Below are 20,760 nucleotides of genomic sequence, written 5' to 3'. Positions count from 1 at the left end.
TTCCATAGCAGCAGTGTTTGATCGGCATGTTGTTGTTGTTTTTTTTTTTTTTTTTTTTGAAAGAAGAGAGAAAACAAGTAGAGATAACATGGATTGTATGTGAGGGCGTGCCTATAATGACCCACTTCCGCATTATGATGGTGACGTCGCGGTCAAAAAATAACATTCGTGCTGTATGCTGTTAGAATTGGAGTTTATCACATATTGTCCTCATGAGTTGTTGTTGCTAATCAATTTGAATTTTTTTTCAGTTTCAAATGGTAAAAAAAAAGTACCTTGAGTTTATTTTGACAGTTTGGATGTGACTTTTTTTTCCAGGCATATGGATGCGCTTTCAGGTTTTTCTGTTACAAACAAAACAATGCTAATAAAGTTATGCTTTATTGTAAGTTGATCTAAAGTATGTTTTTTCTTTAATAAAAAGGACACAATGTTATGCAGAGGTGTACTTAGAATAATTTTACTATTTACATTGGCGGCAGAGAGTTGGGGCGGCCGGAGGGGCGAAATGTTTACGTCTTCCTGAGAGGGGCGTAACAGAAAATAGTTCGGAAGCACTGCCGTAGAGTATGTCTTTCTGAGTGGGGTTCATAAAAGTTGTTTAGAAAGAAGACCATCGAGAAGCTTTAGCTGTTTTAGCTCCGACACGGACGTCCCCATTGTATTGGGCAGGAAGGAAAAGCCGCCCACCCCATCTAGCAGGGTGTCGAAATGCCCTTTTGGCCTTCATTTTTTTAAAGCCACGGATTGAAAAAGAGCAATCTGTATTTATCCTCTCCGAAGAACCATTAGTATCCGTATGTATGTATTATACTCCGCTCAGTATTTGTCCTTCTGTTAAACAGTTTGAGTACTTGCTGGCATGAAGGACTTTGTTTGCTGTTCAGCCAATGAATAAATAAAAGCAGCCAATATTTGAAGGCTCTCGTGTCTGCGCTGATGTATTATGTGTGACAGATCATCACACATGCAGACGCACGCCCTGATCTCTTGGCACATGTTTTATTCATGGGCGACTCTGTCTGTGTGCGCAAGGGTAAAAGAAGAACGGCTCTCAAGGCATTCAAGTAGATGCAAAGGAAAACAACCATTCTGGCGGCACAGTTATGACATAACACTCTCGTGCAATATTTGTTTATATTTGAACTCGTCGCGCTCTCTCTTGGGATTCTTAAATATTCACACGCCGCAAACAGAATTTGCAGCGTCAGTCCATAAAAAAATAATACACTCAAGGAAGGAAGTGGTATATACCGTATCGTTCGGAAATTCGCTGTTTGGTCCACGGCTTCATCTATCACCCAAAGCCTGACGCTGGAAATAATAAGGCCGTTAATCCCCCTTGACTTGGTGCGGCCTAGACTGATGAAGTCCTTCTGGCGTCTCTCGTGTGTGAAACTGCAGTGGGAGATTTGATTAAAACCAAGTTGAAACAAGGAGGTTGAAAGGTCTTGAATTATTAACTGGCCCAAAATATTCTTATGAGCTGCAGTGTCTGTTTTGATTTTAAGGCGTATTCCCTTGCATTTACCGTATTTTTAGGACTATAAGTCGCACCAGCCCAAAAAATAAATCAAGGTTTCCAACAATTTTGAGTGAACATTGACAAATGAGCACGTATTGTGGCGTCTATGAGGACAACGCCGACTTTGTGATGATAATACGCACTAAAGAAGCCACGAGCTGCATGTAAAAAAAAAAAAAAAAAAAAAAAAAGATTGTTTGCGAGGATGCTCGCCATGCTAAAGTTGATGCTATTGCTAAAGTGACGAGTTGCATTTAGCGTGTGATGATCACTCAGCACAGACCTTTAAAGGCTAAAGCAACATTGAATATTCTCTCTTGCCATGATAAGAAAACAAATCTTACCGTGTGTTTCCAAACAAGCAAGATGGAGAGCAGCCTAGCTTGAAACACGTCCTAAACTCCGGTGAGGTGTGAGGGAGAGGCGAAGCATGAGTGACACGACCCAAACACTGCTACGATGCAAGCTGAAGTACTCCACGAACAATATAAAAATGTCACACATTGTGAACATAGGACAAAAAATATGTGGCCTTTTCATCTCGTCAGATAAAATTTGGCATTCGTCTCCTTATGTTCTAGTTTCGCGAGCCGTGTTGTTAGTTTGTCGTCGAAATATTTTTGTTATCGTCATTGTTGACGAAAATGACACCGGGCTCGATCAAACTGTGCCACTTATAGTCTGGAAAATACGGTAGTCTAAAGCCACCTAGCAAATCATTCCCCAATGTTATTAGACTTACTTGGATAGTTTCATTTTTTTTTTTATCCTCTCTTGTTTAATATCAACAGATGTCTTCAACCCGAAGTGTGGTAAGGCACAAGTAGCTGAGCATTACTGAGGAACTTGGTCATGCTCGAGCGCACGTTATGTACACGTACAGTAGCGAGGGCTGCCTGCCACAGGCTCCCGAACACACAATTTTGACGGGCACGGGTGAATTTAGGGCAAGCCTGATTAGTAGTGCTACCGCTTATCAGCCCCGGCCAGTCGCCCGCTGGCCTGGAGAGAGCCGAGCCGAGTCGGGGGAGGCGGAGGGAGGAATCGGAAAATGACGGTCGATGTTGGAGGCGGTGATTTGATAGGCGAAAAGAATTACAGTTTGACGATCACTCTCAGACTTGACCTTTACTTGCTGCTACAACACAGACCAAGGATGCTGACTTGCACATTTTATCGCCACCATTTATTTACTCTCAACGCAATGTATGATTTTCACGGATGGACTGTCTGAGCTGCCGTATCCTGTTGAGGAAACTGCAGCTGAGAGAATATTACTCTGTGTGTGTGTGTGTGAGAGAGTCTCACAGCTGTGTCCTGTCTCACCTCGGGGCTTTGTCTGCGTATTTCTGCTGCGTGCGCGTGTGCGCTACTCCAGCTCCATCTCATCACTCTTGATTGACAGTAAGACAGGTAGGGTGTATCATTCATGACTTCCCGCTTGGGTTAATCCTGCAATGCCTTGCGGATGTAGCCACACTACATTGGTGGAGTCACCTGTTTATGGATAGATATCTTGTGCTTTCAGAAATAAGTTTTCATTTGTTGCGTGACTGCTTGAAGCTCAAAACAGTCATATTTAGTAGTGTTGTTCTCATAAACAGTCCTGCTTGGTAATAGATTATCACTGTTGTAGTAATTTATGGTAGCTTTGCATGTATTGCAAAAGCAACCATCATCACAGCCCAAACCGTTTGGCCCATTGACACTGTGTATCTAGTCCTACATTTTTTTTATTCAATTCACATAAATGATATGTACATCAAAAAAAATCAGGAAGGTAAAGGGCATAAAAGTTGTATACAGAATTTGCCCAAAAACCTAGCGTTTTCATAACCGTGTCATGGTTATTTCCTGCTTTATTTTGGAGGTCTTTCCCTCCTTGTTTCAGAGCACTTGCCCTTCCCTTATCACCATTTGGTTCCACCTGTTTCCCATTACCTTCTGTGTGTGTATATACAGTCAGAGTTCCCTTTGTGTCATGCTAGCGTGTCATCGTCCTTGCCAATGACGACCATGTATCTCAATTCTATTGATTCCAATGTACAGTGTATCACAAGAGTGAGTACGCCCCTCGCATTTCTGCAGATATTTAAGTGTATCTTTTCGTTGGACAACACTGACAAAATGACACAATGCAAAGTATTCTGTGTGCAGCTTATATAATTGAGGTCATTTATTTTCCCCTCAAAATATAGCCATTAATATCTAAACCCCTGGCAACAAAACTGAGTACACCCCATAGAAACTACGTACATCCCTAAATGTCCAAATTGAGTACTGCTTGTCATTTTCCCCTCCAAAATGTCATGTGACTCGTTACAGGAGTGCTGTCAGCATTGCGGCAGAGATCAAAGAGGTGGGGGGTCAGCCTGTTAGTGCTCAGACCATACACCGCACTCTACATCAAATTGGTGTGCATGGTTGTCACCCCAGGAGGAAGCCTCTTCTGAAGACGCTACACGAGAAAGCCCACGAACAGTTTGCTGAAGACATGTCAACAAAGCACATGGATTACTGGAATCTGAAGACGCTACACGAGAAAGCCCACGAACAGTTTGCTGAAGACATGTCAACAAAGCACATGGATTACTGGAACCATGTCCTATGGTCTGTTGAGACGGGCGGGCTTCCTCCTGGGGTGACAGCCTTGCACACCAATTTGATGTAGAGTGCGGCGTATGCTCTGAGCACTAACAGGCTGACCTCCCACCTCTTCAATCTCTGCAGCAATGCTGACAGCGCTCCTGTTACGAATCACATGACATTTTGGACAGAAAATGACAAGCAGTACTCAATTTGGACATTTAGGAATCTACGTAGTTTCTATGGGGTGTACTCACTTGTTTTGCCATGGGTTTAGATATTAAGGGCAATATTTTGAGGGGAAAAGAAATCAGTTCTATTATATAAGCTGCACACAGACTACTTTTCATTGTGTCAAAGTGTCATTTTGTCAGTGTTGTCCCATGAAAAGATATACTTAAAAATATCTGCAGAAATGCGAGGGCCGTACTCACTTTTGTGATACACTGTACTTGGATGCCAGTTTGACAGCCATGTACATCCATGCCAATGCCGGCCATATATGTTGATTCTACTGATGCCAAAGTGATGCATATGTAAGTCGATGCCATTGACAGCAGCGTGCGTCAAAATATCAACAGGAAGTGACCCTGAAATGTCTCCAAATCAATTGGGCGGGTCTTAGATCCGTATGTACCACAACAAAGCTCCCATTGCAATTTCTCCAGAAATGGCACATTCTATTGTTACTAACGGCTTCTGAATGAAACCAAATCAAAAATGTGTATCTTGAAACACTATTAAGTAGTATATCATGGGGCCTTACATTTATGAGGTATAGCTGATACACACACACACACACACACACACACGAACATTCGCTCCCTCTCTGCTCACTCGAGTCATGTTTAATGTATAATGAATGAATAATTCATTCCAAGGAAGCAAATGTTTATACTTTAAGACTCCTGATTCATTTATTCACTCAGCAGCCACTTATTCAAAAGAAGATTCCCTGGCTGATTTCCAACCTTGGAATGTTGCTTTAACCCTCATATTTCCACACCCATGGCCTTTAGTGCACAATTTGAGTTGGAAGCATTTGTGTTGTCGAGGCTTAGGTCTCGTCGGTTCACGGCCTGCTCACGAGGATATCCCAGAAGACCTTGCCTTTGGCCTCTGTCACCAACACTCATGTCACCTTTGCCTGTGCATGGAACTTGAATGGTGCTTTCCTGTGCCTGTACACCATACATTGTGTACAATGAGTATGTGTGTGGTGTCTAGTTCTTACGATGCAAGTCTCCGTGAGCAAATCGGAGGGCCGGTGCCGGCTTTTAAAGTGCCAGGAGGCTTTTAGTCGAACAGATGGCTCCTTGGAGAATGAGAAATGACATTCTTGCCAAATGGAAAGAGACACACTAACCGGGCGGTAGAATGTGCGTGTGTTATTGTTGTTCGATGGCTGCCAGTCAAATTGGCTGGGGCGTCACGGCAGTGAAATGTGATCGCTCAATGAGAGCCCAGATGCTGAGTTATATGGTATTAAATTTATATCCAAGTGTGTACTAGGCTGTGTGGAGCACTGGCTCTTCTGTTTTGTTGTTGTTGAAAATATGTTGAATATTTTTGCTGCTGTTGGAGTGTGAAATGTGTCAATTTTGTGCAGACACATCGCCTCGTAGATCCCTTTTATATATAACAATCGGCTGGACCGGCTTCTCTGCGTGATAATCTCTTTTAGGCTGAATCCTCTTTTTATTGAAAACTAAGCGAATCAGGGATCCTTTCATACAAACATCGGCGAGAGGCATTTTTCAATTTTCATTCTGTTGTTCTGCGTAATCATTCTAGCAACAGCTACTTTGTCAAAAATTGAGCTTCTGTTCCTGGTGTTGACTTGACTTCTGGCACTCTAGTTTTTTTCACTAATGAGCAGCGGGTGGCGCTGTGCCCGTCCACCGTCACAAAGCACTCACAGGTGGACACTGCTCAAAGATTTTCCCCTCATTCAAAAACCAGCATTCGCCACTGATTTCGATGTATCTTTTTAGCAGAAAATGTGAAAAGTGGAGGCTTAATGTTTCAAGAATTTTGAAGCTCTGGAATGACCCACTTACGTTTTTGATTGATTTCATCGATTACAGAGTCTTCCTCTTTACTTCCAGACACTGTTTTAGATCGTCGAGTGTTTGGGGCCGTGGCCAACTTCAGCACATTCCTACTGGATCCCACGTCGGGCGTCCTCTTCATGGGTGCAAGGGATACCATAGTGGTGGTAGACACCAACAAGCTTAATGAACCACCACGCATGGTAATTGATTTATTCAAGAGTCATTGCAGCGTTTGAAAAGTGTTCATTATATCCTTTCACCTGGTGATTTCAGGTGATTTGGAATGTGCCGCAGGAGAGCAGGAATACTTGCATGACTAAAGGAAAGACGGAGGTGAGAGTTTGCAATCCAAACAGAGTATTGAGGAGAGCTGCTGAGTCATTGAAGTCTTTTGTGAATTGTTCTTTGTCTCTCTCTGCAGGGTGACTGCCGCAACTACATCCTGCTGTTGGAGTTCCACTCTGACGGACGGCACATTTACGTGTGCGGCACCTATGCCTTCGACCCCAAATGTGCCTTCCTGGTGTGTTTTTGTGCATTTATCTGATTATTTTTCAGTTGCTCGATTCGATCTGTCCTTGTCATTCTGCAGGAGAAGTCCTCCCTAACCCTGGAGAAGGATGCCGATGGGCACGTGACTATGGAAATGGGGAGGAAGAAGGTCCCCTTTGACCCTAGGAAGCCGTTCTCGGCCGTTATGACGGGTGAGTTGCCGTGTCACGATATCATATGCTTCAGAGAAGAACAATTTCTTCCTCTCTATCCTCGTGCCGTCGTCTACGTAGATGACGCGCTGTACGCCGCCACCTCCATCAATTTCCGCGGGACGGAGTTCGATATCACCCGGGCGACGGGTCCGGAGCAGAAGCAGATCCGAAGCGAGCAAAAAGTTCACTGGCTGGACGGTGAGACCGATTGCGTGAGCAAATGCGCAAAGTTGCGCTTGTACGATTTGCATTTTTTCTCCTTTGTTCACGCAGAACCCGAATTTGTAAGCTCAGCGTTCGTGGAGCTGTCGACCGACAACAACGTCGCGGGGGAGGACGACCGGATTTTCTTCTTTTTTAACGAGGCGGCTATGGAATACAATTTCTATTCCAAAGTCCGGGTGCCCAGAGTGGCACGAGTGTGTCGGGTGAGGAGCCAATATTGATTCTTCATGCTTTCAAGTTGCGTATTGAACACAGAAAAAAAAGCATGTATTCTTAATCCTCTGCATAGAATACCTAATATTAGTACTGAAGAGTTGATGGGCTAGAAGGGATTTATTCATTTCAGCGGAATAGGCGATTGTTTCGAGTTTGGAGCGTGCTCCCGCGACAAATTCCACTCTTATCACGGCTGTATGTTGCTCGCTTTTAGTCGGACGTGGGCGGTCTCAGGACTCTGCAGCAGCACTGGACCACTTTCCTCAAGGCCGAGCTGGTGTGCGAGGACAAACTCCGACATCAGCGCTTTGACGTCTTGGTGGACGTTTTCACCTTGCGACATTCCCCGCAAGAAGCCGGGAGCACGCACTTTTATGGACTTTTCACCACACAGTGGTAAGCGGAGGAAACGCACATTTGGGCCAGGGGGATCCTCTCCGTCTTCACGCGATCCTTTTGGCACTTTAGGGAACCTGAGCAGTCGGCGGTGTGCGTTTTCGGCGCATCGGACATCATCAGAGCAATGAACGGCCCGTTTAAGAAGCGCAATGACAAAACGGACACGCCCACTCCGGTGGGCTTGCCGAGGCCTGGTCAGGTATTCAAGCTTAAAGAATCAGATCCTAGTGGTGCTTTAAAGATGCGAGTTGAAGGATTTCGGTGAACACGCCCCTATCTAAAATGTGAATATTTGCATCCATAGGCGGAGTTTGACTTTTGGGGCAGGGGGGGCACAACATGTTGATGACCCCGAAACGCAGTGTGAACAATAAATTCATGTTCAAGAATATTTACCTTGGTCTTTCCAAAGGAAAGAACAAGGTTATGTTATTCTACAACTTTATTATTATGCAATGGTTTCTCCGCGTTTTTTCGGTGCGCCGCGCAGCCCGAACCATGCCACCGATCGGCACCGTTCAAGTATCGACACGACCGGAATTTTCGCGCGACGATGGGAATTTTTCAAACGACCCCGAAAAATTTTCCGTTCGCCCGTAAACGGCGATTTTCCGATTTTTTAAAACTTTTTCAAAACGCTACTTGTCCTACAATTTTTGACCAAATCACATAATTTGGACATCAAAAATTCCGGGACGGTGGGGGGCATAAAGATTGTATACAGAATTTGGAAAAAATTTACGGTTCTCCGGATATTTGCCAAAAACTATCCCATTCATTTCCAATGGGAAAAGTTCCCATTCACTTTCAATAGTATTTCCAATGGACTTTACATTGCATTGATGCCATTGTCGGCCATGCATGTCGAATCTATTGATACCAATGTACTTGGATTCATTTGACTATATGGATGTCGATGCCATTGACGGCCATGGACGTCCAAAATTTTTCCCATTCATTTTCAATGGGGAAAAAACAAAATTACCCCAAATCAACAGAAAATGACCAGATATTAATAGGACGTAAACCCCAAACGCCCCCAACTCCATTGACGCTTATGGGGGGTGCTGCCACTGACGTCCATGGACGTCCCAAATTTTTCCCATTCATTTTCAATGGGGAAAAAACTAAATTTCCCCAAATCATCAGAAAATGACCAGTTATCAATAGGACGTCTCCCCCAAACGTCCCCAACTCCATTGACGCTTATAGGGGGTGCTGCCATTGACGTCCATGGACGTCCAAAAATTTTCCCATTCATTTTCAATGGGAATTTTTTTTTTTTTCCCAAATCAACAAAAAATGACTAGATATCATTAGGACGTGTCCCCCAAATGTCCCCGATTGCATTGCCGCTTATGGAGGGTGATGCCATTGACGTTCATGGACGTCCAAACTTCCCATTCATTTCCAATGGCATTTCTTCATGTTTGTTCATTTTATTGATGCCAATGTACTTGGATTCCATTGACGCTTATGTAAGTTGATACCATTGACGTCCATGGACGTCCAAAATTTTTCCCATTCATTTTCAATGGGAAATTTTTTTTTTTCCCCAAATCAACAGAAAATGACTAGATATCATTAGGACGTGTCCCCCAAACTTCCCCGATTCCATTAACAATTATGAAAGGTGCCGCCATTGACGTGCATGGACGTCCAATTCTCCCAATCTTTTCTAATGGCTTTTACTTTGTTTAGTGCCATTGACTGGCATTATGGTCCATTCTATTGATAGACCTGAGTGGGGCTAAGATTTGTATCTCCACAGAGGAAAGACCAAGGTGTAATTTCTCCCGAAATTGCAGTTTCTAGTTATAATAATAAGTTGAAAATGAGCGTTTTTTTGTTTCCCATGATTCTTGAGGGGAATTCTAAATCAGGCTGCTCAGGACAGTTATACTTTTCGCCAAGATTGTCATCATTTTAATATGGTATGTCTGCCAGAGTAGTGCCAATGTAGTTATTCCTGTCAAAAATTGTATCCCCTGGGCGGACCCACAGCGCTGCACTGATGCATGTCGATGTCCAAAATATATAACTGTGGTTCTTTTCTGGCTTCAGTTAATTGCTTAATTCGCCATAACTCATAACTTATGTGTGTGTGTGCGCTCCCGTGGCCAGGGGACACAATTTTTGTCGGCGGTAACTACATCGGCAAGACACCGGCAGAGGCTCTGTTGTATAATTAGTGTCTTTAAACGGGCTTGGTTCAATCCTTGGTTCTTGCTCAGTAGTTGATGTCGCTTTTGAAAGCTTAGGTTTAAAAAAAAAAAAAAAGTATATATATCTTGCCTCTTTGGTCCTCGGGTTGTTTTGGCTAAGCAAAGCAATTGACCGTCTAAGATGCTAGTCATGCGATCTGTTCGAATATCTTTTTTTGTACATTTCATTCATTTTTTTTTTTTTTTAATGCTGTACAACTTTTATAGACAATATTTTACCGGAAAATTCTAAATTTTAAAATCATATATAGGAAAGTCAATTACATGCAATGACACTTTTCGGCCACCAGGGGGAGCCCCCCTTAAACTCTGCTTATTTTTGCATCTCAAAGCACCATTTGTATAGTGTCCGTCCAAATGACTAAATCCATGCAAAACGATTTCATATTGTGTTACTAATTTCACACATAAGTCGCACTCCCGGCCAAAGTAAGAAAAAAAATCTTTGACTCACAGTCCAAAAAACTGTTGACATTGTCCTGTGATCATTGTCTTTCTTCCAACAACATTTCAAGTGTCTGAACAATGCGCTGAAGGCAGAGGGCTACGACTCCTCCCTGAAAATCCCTGACAACCTCTTGGCATACGTGAGGAACCATCCCCTCATGCAGCAGAGTGTTAACGCCGCACCCTTGCTGGTCAGGAAAGGAGTCACGTACACCAAGCTGGCTGTCACGCTGATAGGCCGTAGAGAAGGCCAAAGGGAAGCGATGCTGCATCTCGGAACAGGTAAAAAGTCACTAGAAGGTTTCGGAAATATAGAGATCGGTGCAAATGACTTTTTCGCTTACTCGTGGTCAGACTTTGGAGAGCTCCATCAGGTGGCGGTAATAGACGAGAAAGCCACTTTACTCCGTGAGATTCCTTTATTTGAGCCAACAGAGCCAGTCAACAATATTTTGCTGCACAGAGTAAGTGGCACACAATCTTCACTGGCTCGTATCGGCTGACTCATTTCCTTTGTTTTTTTAGGGTTGGGCTTTGGTGGGCACTCCCCAGTCTCTAGCTCGCCTCCGGTCTGAAGATTGCACGCTCTATTCAAGCTGTAAATTGTGCGCCCGATTTGGAGAACTGGGCTGCGAGTGGGCCGCGAGCGAGGAGCGATGCGTTCGCTCGACGTCGGCGTAAGGACAAGCGCTCGCGATGGAGAGCTTCCAAATTCAGCTGTCACTTGAATCTGCATTTCTCCTGTGTTAGGCCTAGCGATGGAGATGTAATAGAAGAAGCGTTAAGAAAATGCGACTCCCAGGAAGGTATATTTATCGCACTAAAGACTTGTGACATGCCCTTTAGAGCATAATGAATGAGTCACTCGCCGAGTCGTCGCCCTGGCAACCCACTACTGAGTGCATACACTTACCGGCATCTCCCTCCTCTTTCTGGGCCCCAGATCGCTGCTCGCCATCCATCAAGGAGCTGCGCGTGTCTTTGGGTCTGCAACTCCTGTTGCCCTGCGCTCAGCTGTCTCCCAGGCCCTGTAGCTGGGAGCACCCACCTAACAGTCTCACCAAGCAGCGCCACCCCGACCTAGAGGTGACCGTCACCCGAGACGGACTGGGAAGTTACATCTGTGCGTGCCAGGTACAAAGGAGACTTTTAGGAAATGTGTACGTGAGCTCACTTAGGTACGATAAAACGTATCAAACGCCTCATTGTCGGCTGCAAGTGTGCGTTCATCACAGTGAGAAGGCAAAAATGCTAGCACGGGCGCTAAAGTGTGCCTCGTTTTTACGTTTTAATACAGTGAACTGCTTGATAGAGACAATTTTGAAACCTCATTTCTTACGCTGACCGATTTATTTAATCCTTGACAAAGTGGCATGGTTGTCGCTCTTCTCTGTGGAGTGCTTTTAACTCCTAATTCAATATCCTCCAATCAATCAGAATTAGGCCAATAAACATCTCTCTTCCCGACACAGGAAGGACAAATCCACGACCCCACTCCTTGCCGCCGAGCCGTCTATCAGCTGACGTTGGAAGATCCCACGACCGCGGGGGCCGTGGTGGGGTGCGCCCGTCACGTGGTAGCCTTCTACATCCTCTCCTTCTTGGGGGGTTTGCTGTTCGGGGCGGCGCTCCTCTACTTTGTCAAATGTCGACAACTAAGCGGTCCGCGAGAAGGGATAGGGCGGGACTTACTGGGATCCTCCGCCAGACAGCAGCCGGGATTCCGTCTGACGGACAAACGCAACGGGATCGCTTCCAAGGCCGCCGACGCGGGCCAAGTCGGGAAGCTGGGTAACGGCGGTCACCGCGGCAACAGCGCGAGCGCCGCCAACGCCAAGGCCAGAAACGGAAGCGGGAACGCCTCGTACGCCAACTACAACATTTTATCCGCAGACGTGCTGGACGGACGGACTGCCGGGAGGGAGGCGCGGGCTCCCCGAGGGGGCGAGGGGGAGTCTGCGGAAGGGGCCGAGATGGACGAGGGTCTGGGGGAAGGGATAACCGGACTGGAGGAAGAGTTTGCCAGCTTTCCCATGTTTAAGACGCCGGCGCCCCTCGCTCCGTGTGAAGAAAGCTCCATTTGAGAAGCCATATTGACACCCCCAAACTTGTCACTGCCTTTGGATGGCGTCGTGAAGAGATTCTCGAAAACGTCAATCGTGTGCAATCGGAGCGTGGCAGAAGGACACAAAGACATGCCACACAAGCCATACAATCCTTCATACTGTTGTCCTCCAAAGAGCGTTGCACTACAAATACAACTTGTACTCCAGGACCAAAGGACTACCGAGCGGGCGACGCGGTGTTTGCTTTCTCGGACGGAAGGAGACTCGCTATCTCCAATGTTGTTGTCTTTATGTGGATTCTTAATGTATTGTTTTGTCTTGTTTTTGTAATAAAGCATATTTGCAAACCCAAAGACAAGTTGGGTGGACAAAAAGCAGTCGAACGTAAGACCAATAAAAAATGCAAGTGGAAAATATTGGAATAAATACAATAAAATGAAAATATACTTGTTTTTCAATTAAAAAATACGACTATAAAAAATAGAACCTACCAGAAAATGTTTGAATGCGAGACAAAAAATTTGGACCATTTATTAATGATCAATATGTCAAAATGATTCACTAAAAAATAGTTGTCAATTGATAGTCGTCAATTTATGGTGCGCACAAAATTAAAATACACTTGTGTGGTGAATAGACCCACACAAATCTGTCATTGGTATTTTTATTCGTTTCAATTTTCGAGTTACATTTCTCAGAAAAGTGATTATCAAATCAATTTTATTCATATAGAAAAACCCGAGAGGTCTTCAAAAGTGCACAATCAAGCAAACACCAGAATTTTCAAAATCAGAGCACCATATTAGGTGTACTACAATTCAGTGTGAAGCTCCTCCAGAAATTTCATTTGCATCTCCTGTATTTTGAGATTTTTCTCGAGAAACCTGATCATGGCCTCCATGTTCTCCTTCTCTTTTGTCACAAACTCTGTCTGCTGCAACACGTTCTGAAAAGCCTTCCGGGTCACCAGCAGTAGCGGGGTATCTGGCGCCTGGTCGAGAAAGTCCATGACGGGCCTCAATTTTTCGTGAAGGAGTAACATTAGCTCAGTGCAAACCTTTTGTTCCACCTGTATTGCCCAAACACAACTCCGTTAGAAACACACATATAAACGCACACTGGGCCACATAGTCTCACCTTAGTTGTCTCCAAATTTTGCTGTAAAGTTTTCAAAGCCTCTTGTGATTCTTTCTGTAAGAATCGGGATAAAAACCGCAGATTATAAGCCCAGAGACAACAATTTGCGACAAGTTTCAGTGTGTGTACAAGTTTAAAGTACCAGTTTTTCCTGGTCAGTCAGCGACTGTGTGAGGCCAAGCACAGAGAGTAACATGAAGGCCAGGTAAAGGCGGGTTCTGCCCGAGGTCGCTGCCATTTCTTTTCTCGATGGAGCTGTCCTTGAAAGTCAAAAAACCCAAAACAGTCATAAATCAACAGGAGCAGCCTACAAGAATGATCATGGAGCTGTTGCTGTGCTATATATATACTGATGTGCTATTGTGGAATTACCACTCCTTTTAAGTAAACAAATTCCATTCGCTGAAACAGAAACTTAATGGGTGTGATAAACAATTTCTCTTTCCTTTCACCTGAAACAAACTAAAGGTGTGATAAAAGATGTTCAAACTAAGGGAAAAAAATTGAACTTTGGCAGAATTAAGGCAAATTTATTTGTATAGCACAAATCAACACAAGGCAATTCAAAGTGCTTTATTTACATCACACGAAGATCATAAAAATCACATTAAATCAAAAGAAAATTAAAGACAATCTAAACAGGAAATAAAATTATACATAAAAATTGCATTTAAAAAATGGATAGAATTTAAAAAAAAAAATTAAGTAATTGAAATCAGAAAAGGAAATAAAGCAGAAAATGAATAAAAGGCAAATAGCTTGAAATTTGAAATATATAGACAGTTATGGATATGCTGTGATAAACAAAAGCCCTGATTTAAAGGAGCTAATAGTTCGAGCGCACTTCAGGCCTTCAGGTAATTCGTTCCACAGGTGAGGAGCATAACATGCAGAGTCGCCAATCAATTTTTATTTTTTTTATTTTTTACCCTAAAATCTAGGCTAGTGTGCGGAGAGAAGCACAACGCCATTCAAACATTACAATAAAGAAGATATTTTTACTTGAGTAGATTTGTGAAGAAGAAACGCTACTTTAGGCTACCCTAGTGGTTACATATTTCCTCTTTATTCTACATATTAGAACAGTGGCTCTACCAGTTTCACCAATGAGACGTCACAACAATAATCACATGACTCCATTATCCCAATCAGACTCAAGCTTGTCGTTCAATGATCACGCCCCCTGTTCAATCATGTGGCGTCGCTAAAGCACCGTAAAACTTGCCGTCGACATGACTCGAAAGCGTGGATTTGAACCTTCCAGTTTTTTTGGCACCTATTGACCACGGAAAACCGGAGATATGATCCTTTTAATTTCATAATATGGAGTATGTTTTCTCCACTAGAGGGCATCGTAAGCAGTTACAATGTAACTCATTACTTGAGTATTCTTTTCACCAAATTCCTTGTTACTTGAGTACATTTTTTGGATGAGTACTTTTACTTTACACGAGTAATATTATTTTGAAGTAACGCTACTCTTCCTTGAGTAACATTTTTGGCTACTCAACCCACCTCTGTCTATACCGTACCTAGAGGTCTCTCACAGAAACATTTCGGAATTTTCCATCAAAATATTGCTTTCTCCTGACTGAACACTAGAGGTCAGTAAAAATATTGAAAACACATTTGTGCACAGTCTTCCCTAAGTCACTAGTTCTCAACCATTATTGACCTATATCAAATATTTTCCATTAAAACGCTACATTACCAAACAACAAACAAAAAAACAAAACAAAAAAAAAAAACCAATAAAAGTGGAAATAATTCTGCTATCCAGTGTACCAGCATTCAATTATCCTTCTCACTATTTGCTACAAACGTACACGAATAACTGAAAATATTAGTAAATCATTTTTATGTTCTAAGCACATGCAGTCGCAATGACAGAACAGGCACAGCAACGGCTCGCGGCCTTCGTCACCACTGCGTCAGCGCGCCCGTGAGCTCATGATGATGGAGGGAGGAGGAAGAAGGGTGGGGTGTGGAATACCCACACACACACACACACACACACACACACACACAGGGAGGACAGAAGGAGCGGAGCAGCAAACCGAGAACAAACAACAACATTCTCTATTCAGAGGAATCGAAACGGCTCACACTTTCCTTTCCGAGGAAGAAAGATTTCAGCACCTCAGACAGCGACCATGGCGCCAATGACGCTGGAGGATGGAGCCCAGCCCAGTGAGTCGGCTTCCTTTTTGACCTCCTGCCACACCCGATCACCGTTAATCCATTTTTCATTGTAGCCAAGTACAGCACGTTTTGTTTGTTAGACGAAATGGCCGCGACACTTCGAATAACCCGATTGTTTATTTTTGCCCTAAAAACAGGCAATACAACAACGAGGCTCTCAGGGAATGATTATTCTCAAAGCGAAGAGGGTGTAAATCTCAATTAGTCCGTCATTGTTGAGCCTTATTGTGAGGCATTAGGGCGGGGCAGCTCATCGACAAACACTTTAGATATGAGACGACGCCGAGAAATGTCTGTAAAAACCAAGATTCGATTGTATTTGGTCACAGTTTCTTCCTGGCGGTTTGGGTGGAGAACGTCCATCTGAGCGGCTCGCCTTGCCCCCATCCTAATGAATCCGTCGGGGCCTGACCGCCGTTCTGTTGAGTCACACATGGCCTAAAAGCTGTCTCGTGCCCTCGGATGAGCAGAAATCCCAATTGTTACATAAGATGCTTTTTGAAAAAAAAAGATAATCTTCTGCCTTTGTGTGTCCAAACATCTGTTCAAAAACATGGCTATTGTTTTCTTGGCTAGCGGTAGGATTCGGTACTATGGATATGATATCATTTTGTAAGACTGGCAATGTTACCTAGCCCAAAATACGAGCCTTGGAATTCAACTAAAATGGCTGCTTCAAATGAAAATGGCCGGTTTCCTATTCTGTTTGGAACATGGTTGCTCGAGATTTTTTCATGTCATCAATCAATTTCGATCAATTTCCTGACTGACATGATTAATACTGCGGTACCTCTACTTACAGAATTTTCAGGTTACAACACGCCTCAACGGGAAAATATTGCCTCTTGTTACAAAAGAAATTTCAGGATACAAAAGGCAAAAATACAGTATGGGCTGCTTCTCGCAGCACCCAGAGATGACTGAACATAACATTCTTAGAGCCGCTCTGCCATTGGCTATTATTGAGCTTTTTCCTGGAATCCAATTGCCTAAGAAGGACCTCTACTGTATGTGTATTCCACTGCCCTTCTCATTCGCCCCTTGTGTTATTACAGCTTTACATGAGTGTATTAGATTTGATTCTTCATTGTTTTTTGTTTTTTTTTACATTATGCACAGCTCTCATTTTACGTTTATTGTTAAAAAATCTAATTGTAGCATGTGTTTGTTACATGTGTTAATGCATTTTTATGCTTTATAAACGATTTCTGTCGTGGGGGGCTTGGAAGTGCATTTACATGGAAAACGCGTCTCTATTTACACAATTTTTAGGTTGCGAAACTACTTCCAGAATCAATTAATTTGGTAGGTAGAGATACTACTGTACTAATTAACGATTAATGTTGTGTTCTCCAGTGGTGGTCCCGGCAGGCGTCGCGATGGTGAGCATCTTTGGCTTGGTCTTCACCGTGTCGGCCTTCGCGTGGATCTGCTGCCAGCGGAAAAACACCAAAGGCCAGAAGACTCCCCCCTACAAGTTTGTGCACATGCTCAAAGGAGTCGACATCTATCCGGAAAGCCTCGGCGGCAAGAAGAAGTTTGCCTCCCCCGCCGGCGCCGCAATGAAGGAAGCCAGTAAAATAGACGTTAACGGGAACTGCCACACCGCCGCCGTGCCCACGGGCAGTCCCAGATCGAGTCCCGGCGACTCCAGATCGACGCTCCATCTGGACCTGGAGCAAAGGGACCTGAACGGCAATTTCCCCACTAAATTGTTTCCCCAGCACAAGGTACGCAGCTCGCCCGACTTGGAGCTGCCCTCGCCGCAGGCGGGCTTCACCCAGCCCGCCGTGATAGACGCCCCCTCGCCTTCTAGCGCTATCTCCAGCCAGGCCCCGACCCCGGCTGTCGACGATAGGGACGGGAGGCTCGGTACCCTCCACTTTGCTCTTGAGTACCAACCGGAGAAAAAGGCCTTCATCGTCCATATTAAGGTATCTCCATATCCATTTTGACCTCCCATCTTTGGTGTCAAATGCAAATCTGCATTTTTTGTGTAGCCAGTTAAAGATAATCAAGTCTGAAACGGCAAACAATGGCATCACATTTGGGACACGGTCATTCGCTCGGATTATGATCTCACCAAGCTGCTCCAACTCTAAACTGAAGCCTTATGTTCGATTGCAAATGAAAACAAATCTGTCGACTGCTTCGTTTAACTACAGGAAGCCCACGGCCTGAGCCCGACCGATGAGCAGTCCATGACTTCCGACCCCTACATCAAGCTGACCCTGCTGCCGGAGAAGAAGCATCGGGTGAAGACCAGAGTGCTGAGGAAGACTCTGGACCCGACTTTTGACGAAACCTTCAGCTTCTACGGCATCCCGCTGGCCAGAGTGTCGGAACTGGCTCTGCAGTTCATGGTGCTCAGCTTCGATCGATTTTCCCGGGACGAGATCATCGGCGAGACTCTGGTCCCGCTGTCGGGAATCGACTTGTCCGAAGGCCGCGTACTGATGAGCCGGGAGATCATCAAAAAGAACGTCAAGGTGAGGGGTGGGGGAAGTGTGCGGTGTCTCGAATGGTGAGGATTGCGGTTCAGAAAGAGTGGGTGCTCCCTCTAGTGGGACTTGAGAGAATTGCTGCTTGAGGAAAATTCAGTTGTATTTCACTTTTTCATTCAAAAAGCTTGCAAAGTTAGGGCTTTAATTCTCATCGACTAGTACTATTCTAATTCGTCTTTGGAAATCTTGTAATAGTGTGACCTCTCACTAACCGATTTGCCTGCGTATTTTGGTGGTCACAGAAGTCGTCGGGCCGAGGGGAGCTGCTGCTCTCCTTGTGTTATCAGTCCACTACAAACACTCTGACCGTGGTGGTCCTCAAAGCCCGCCACCTGCCCAAGAATGACAACCACAGACCCACAGGTGCAGTAGCTCAGCTAGAGAAAATAATCATTCATTTTGTTTCCTTGCCCAACCGATTATATATTCCTTTTCCGATGTTCCCTTCGTAGATCCGTATGTCAAAGTCAACCTATACCACGGAAAGAAGCGGGTGTGCAAGAAGAAGACCCACGTGAAGAAATGCGCCCCCAACCCCGTCTTTAACGAGCTCTTCACCTTTGACCTACCCTCCGACGAGGGCCTGAGAGACACCGGCGTGGAGCTGCTGCTGATGGACTCGGACGCGGGCGACGCCCGCAGCCCCAAGCCGGTCCTCGGGCGCCTGCTCTTGGGCACGACGGCGGCGGGCACCGCGGGCGAGCACTGGCGGGAGATCTGCGAGCACCCGCGCCGCCAGATCGCCAAGTGGCACGCTATGTCTGAGGACTGAGAGGAGGAACGGTTCGACCGATAGAGCGACTGAATGACCATTCGATGTCTGGCTTACCATTGGACGGTCGGTAAGTGTAGGGGGCTCGCGAAGTCATTAATCAATCAATCACTCGCCAATCTTTCAATAGTACCTTGACTTACGATTACCCGGAGCTACGGGTTTTTCAAGTTACAAGGCATTGCTTGGTCAAAGTCCGTATACGCAATATTGCTAAAAATAATACCCATCTGCCTCAACTCAAACATCGTCACTATCGGGCAGAATTCTCGCAGGAATGAATCCGTTCGCGTTACTATCAATGTGTGATTTTCATGATATATCCAAAATGAAGATGCTAATGACTAAACTGCCGAATCCGTACATGTACGTACATGATTTGTTTGCTTCACCTTCTTCAGAGTTCAGCCAATTGGGCCTCCTTTTTCGACATGACTTCAAGCTAGGAATTCAAAGCTTCAGATGTCATTGGGCAAAATGACATGCCATTTTTAATCCTAAGGTTTTAATACCACAAAATATCATAACTGACGTTAAGAAAAATGATTCGTATATTTTTTAGACAGCCTTTCTGGAAGAATTTAAGATGAACTCACATCTTTATTAACCTCAATCGCTTAAAAATGGGATTCTTGCATTTCAATTCCATTGGGTGTCAAGGCAGGTGAGTGAATACTTTTGGCAATACGGCGTATCTTTAAATAAGCCCAAAGACTCACCTGTTTACATCATTCAGGTTATGTGGTCATGTGTCCTTTAACACTTCTTCCTGTTTTGAGCTTTGCCTTCAGACCAAAAGCCTAAAAAGATTAGTTCAGTCAAAATGACATTGTTTGATTAGTATGATCAAATGTGTGAAAATAGATTCACGAGTTTTTTTTCTGTTGTTTTTTATTTGAACTCCTCTGGGTGGACTTGTGGTTTTGTATGTGGTATTTCATATAAAAGCCTAAATTAGGTGGTTTCAGCTCGGTTTGCGCTGCAGTGGAAGCATCGACATGGCAAATGAGAATGTTTGCGCAAGTGTGCAGAAAAGTGTGTGTGTGCACATTGCAATGTTTCCTGTCTGTGTTTTGTCCCCTTAACTGTGAGCACAAAGACAGCTGAATTGTAAATGTAAGTACCCGCAAATAAAAATGACCAAGTTATTGACAAAATGAGATATTTGTTTTGATTTCTCTGCTTCACAAGCAAACAGCGCCTATCTTGAAAACCAAAGTAATAATGCTAGCTTCTTCTCAGGAGTGTTTAGCTAGCTGTTACTGGATTACAAAATGACCACAGTACATTCTTAAGCAAAGCAACAAGGAATGATCCAATAGTGGTCCTGATGTAAGAATTCGTATGGGTCGCCATGGCAATAACGTGAAGTGGCTGTTGAAAGAGGCTGAAAACAAGACCTGCTAACATGTGGAGAAATCAACAAGGCTTTTGCCTCGACCCTCGCCATGGCAACAGCCTTTCAGTGGGCGGAAGCGGAGTGAAAATGGAGAGAAAGCCGCTGAGGTTCTTCACAACGTCTTTGATTTCACACTCGGGAGAAATAAAGCTGAGCTGATTCACAAAGGAAAGGCAAAAAATTGTGTCCCCTAGTCACCCATCACCCTTCATCTTCCGCAACATTGAGATTCATGCATTTGTGACCTCATCCTGTACTGATTTTGGATTCGTGGTAACAAACGTTGATCACCCTAG

At 44.3% G+C, this 20,760-nt stretch overlaps 2 protein-coding genes across 3 annotated transcripts in view; both read left to right on the top strand.

Annotated features, from left to right (window-relative positions):
* The window catches only part of sema4f (sema domain, immunoglobulin domain (Ig), transmembrane domain (TM) and short cytoplasmic domain, (semaphorin) 4F), a 39,347-nt gene extending 26,339 nt beyond the window's left edge, over nt 1-13,008 (top strand). Inside the window, exons 2-15 of one of the 2 annotated variants that reach the window (XM_057854824.1) lie at nt 6,220-6,365; nt 6,439-6,498; nt 6,587-6,688; nt 6,758-6,869; nt 6,951-7,070; nt 7,146-7,300; nt 7,528-7,709; nt 7,782-7,911; nt 10,453-10,666; nt 10,739-10,848; nt 10,910-11,061; nt 11,135-11,190; nt 11,328-11,518; nt 11,857-13,008. In XM_057854824.1, the coding sequence (XP_057710807.1) occupies nt 6,303-6,365; nt 6,439-6,498; nt 6,587-6,688; nt 6,758-6,869; nt 6,951-7,070; nt 7,146-7,300; nt 7,528-7,709; nt 7,782-7,911; nt 10,453-10,666; nt 10,739-10,848; nt 10,910-11,061; nt 11,135-11,190; nt 11,328-11,518; nt 11,857-12,468 (2,259 nt within the window). In that variant the 5' untranslated portion in view covers nt 6,220-6,302 and the 3' untranslated portion in view covers nt 12,469-13,008. The remainder of the gene's footprint in view (nt 1-6,219; nt 6,366-6,438; nt 6,499-6,586; nt 6,689-6,757; nt 6,870-6,950; nt 7,071-7,145; nt 7,301-7,527; nt 7,710-7,781; nt 7,912-10,452; nt 10,667-10,738; nt 10,849-10,909; nt 11,062-11,134; nt 11,191-11,327; nt 11,519-11,856) is intronic. The other variant, XM_057854823.1, reaches the window with a different exon arrangement.
* Nucleotides 13,009-15,579: 2,571 nt separating this feature from the next.
* Nucleotides 15,580-20,222, top strand: syt4 (synaptotagmin IV). The gene is made up of 5 exons (XM_057854855.1): nt 15,580-15,777; nt 17,146-17,723; nt 17,955-18,278; nt 18,536-18,656; nt 18,746-20,222. The coding sequence occupies exons 1-5, from the start codon at nt 15,741-15,743 to the stop codon at nt 19,063-19,065; spliced, it is 1,380 nt and encodes a 459-aa protein (XP_057710838.1). The 5' UTR covers nt 15,580-15,740; the 3' UTR covers nt 19,066-20,222.
* Nucleotides 20,223-20,760: the final 538 nt, after the last annotated feature.

The sequence above is a fragment of the Corythoichthys intestinalis genome, chromosome 13 (genome assembly GCF_030265065.1).
Source record: "Corythoichthys intestinalis isolate RoL2023-P3 chromosome 13, ASM3026506v1, whole genome shotgun sequence".
In the NCBI taxonomy this organism is placed as follows: domain Eukaryota; kingdom Metazoa; phylum Chordata; class Actinopteri; order Syngnathiformes; family Syngnathidae; genus Corythoichthys; species Corythoichthys intestinalis.
The sequence above is the reverse complement of the archived record's forward strand: the minus strand, read 5'-3'. Positions and strand labels throughout refer to the sequence as shown.

What these genes read in the sequence shown, in the direction of transcription:
- syt4 (XM_057854855.1), top strand. Translation starts at nt 15,741, where the DNA reads ATGGCGCCAATGACGCTGGAGGATGGAGCCCAGCCCA. An exon ending in CCTTCATCGTCCATATTAAG is followed by an intron (nt 17,724 to 17,954) that starts GTATCTCCATAT and finishes GTTTAACTACAG; the next exon opens with GAAGCCCACGGCCTGAGCCC. An exon ending in TCATCAAAAAGAACGTCAAG is followed by an intron (nt 18,279 to 18,535) that starts GTGAGGGGTGGG and finishes TGGTGGTCACAG; the next exon opens with AAGTCGTCGGGCCGAGGGGA.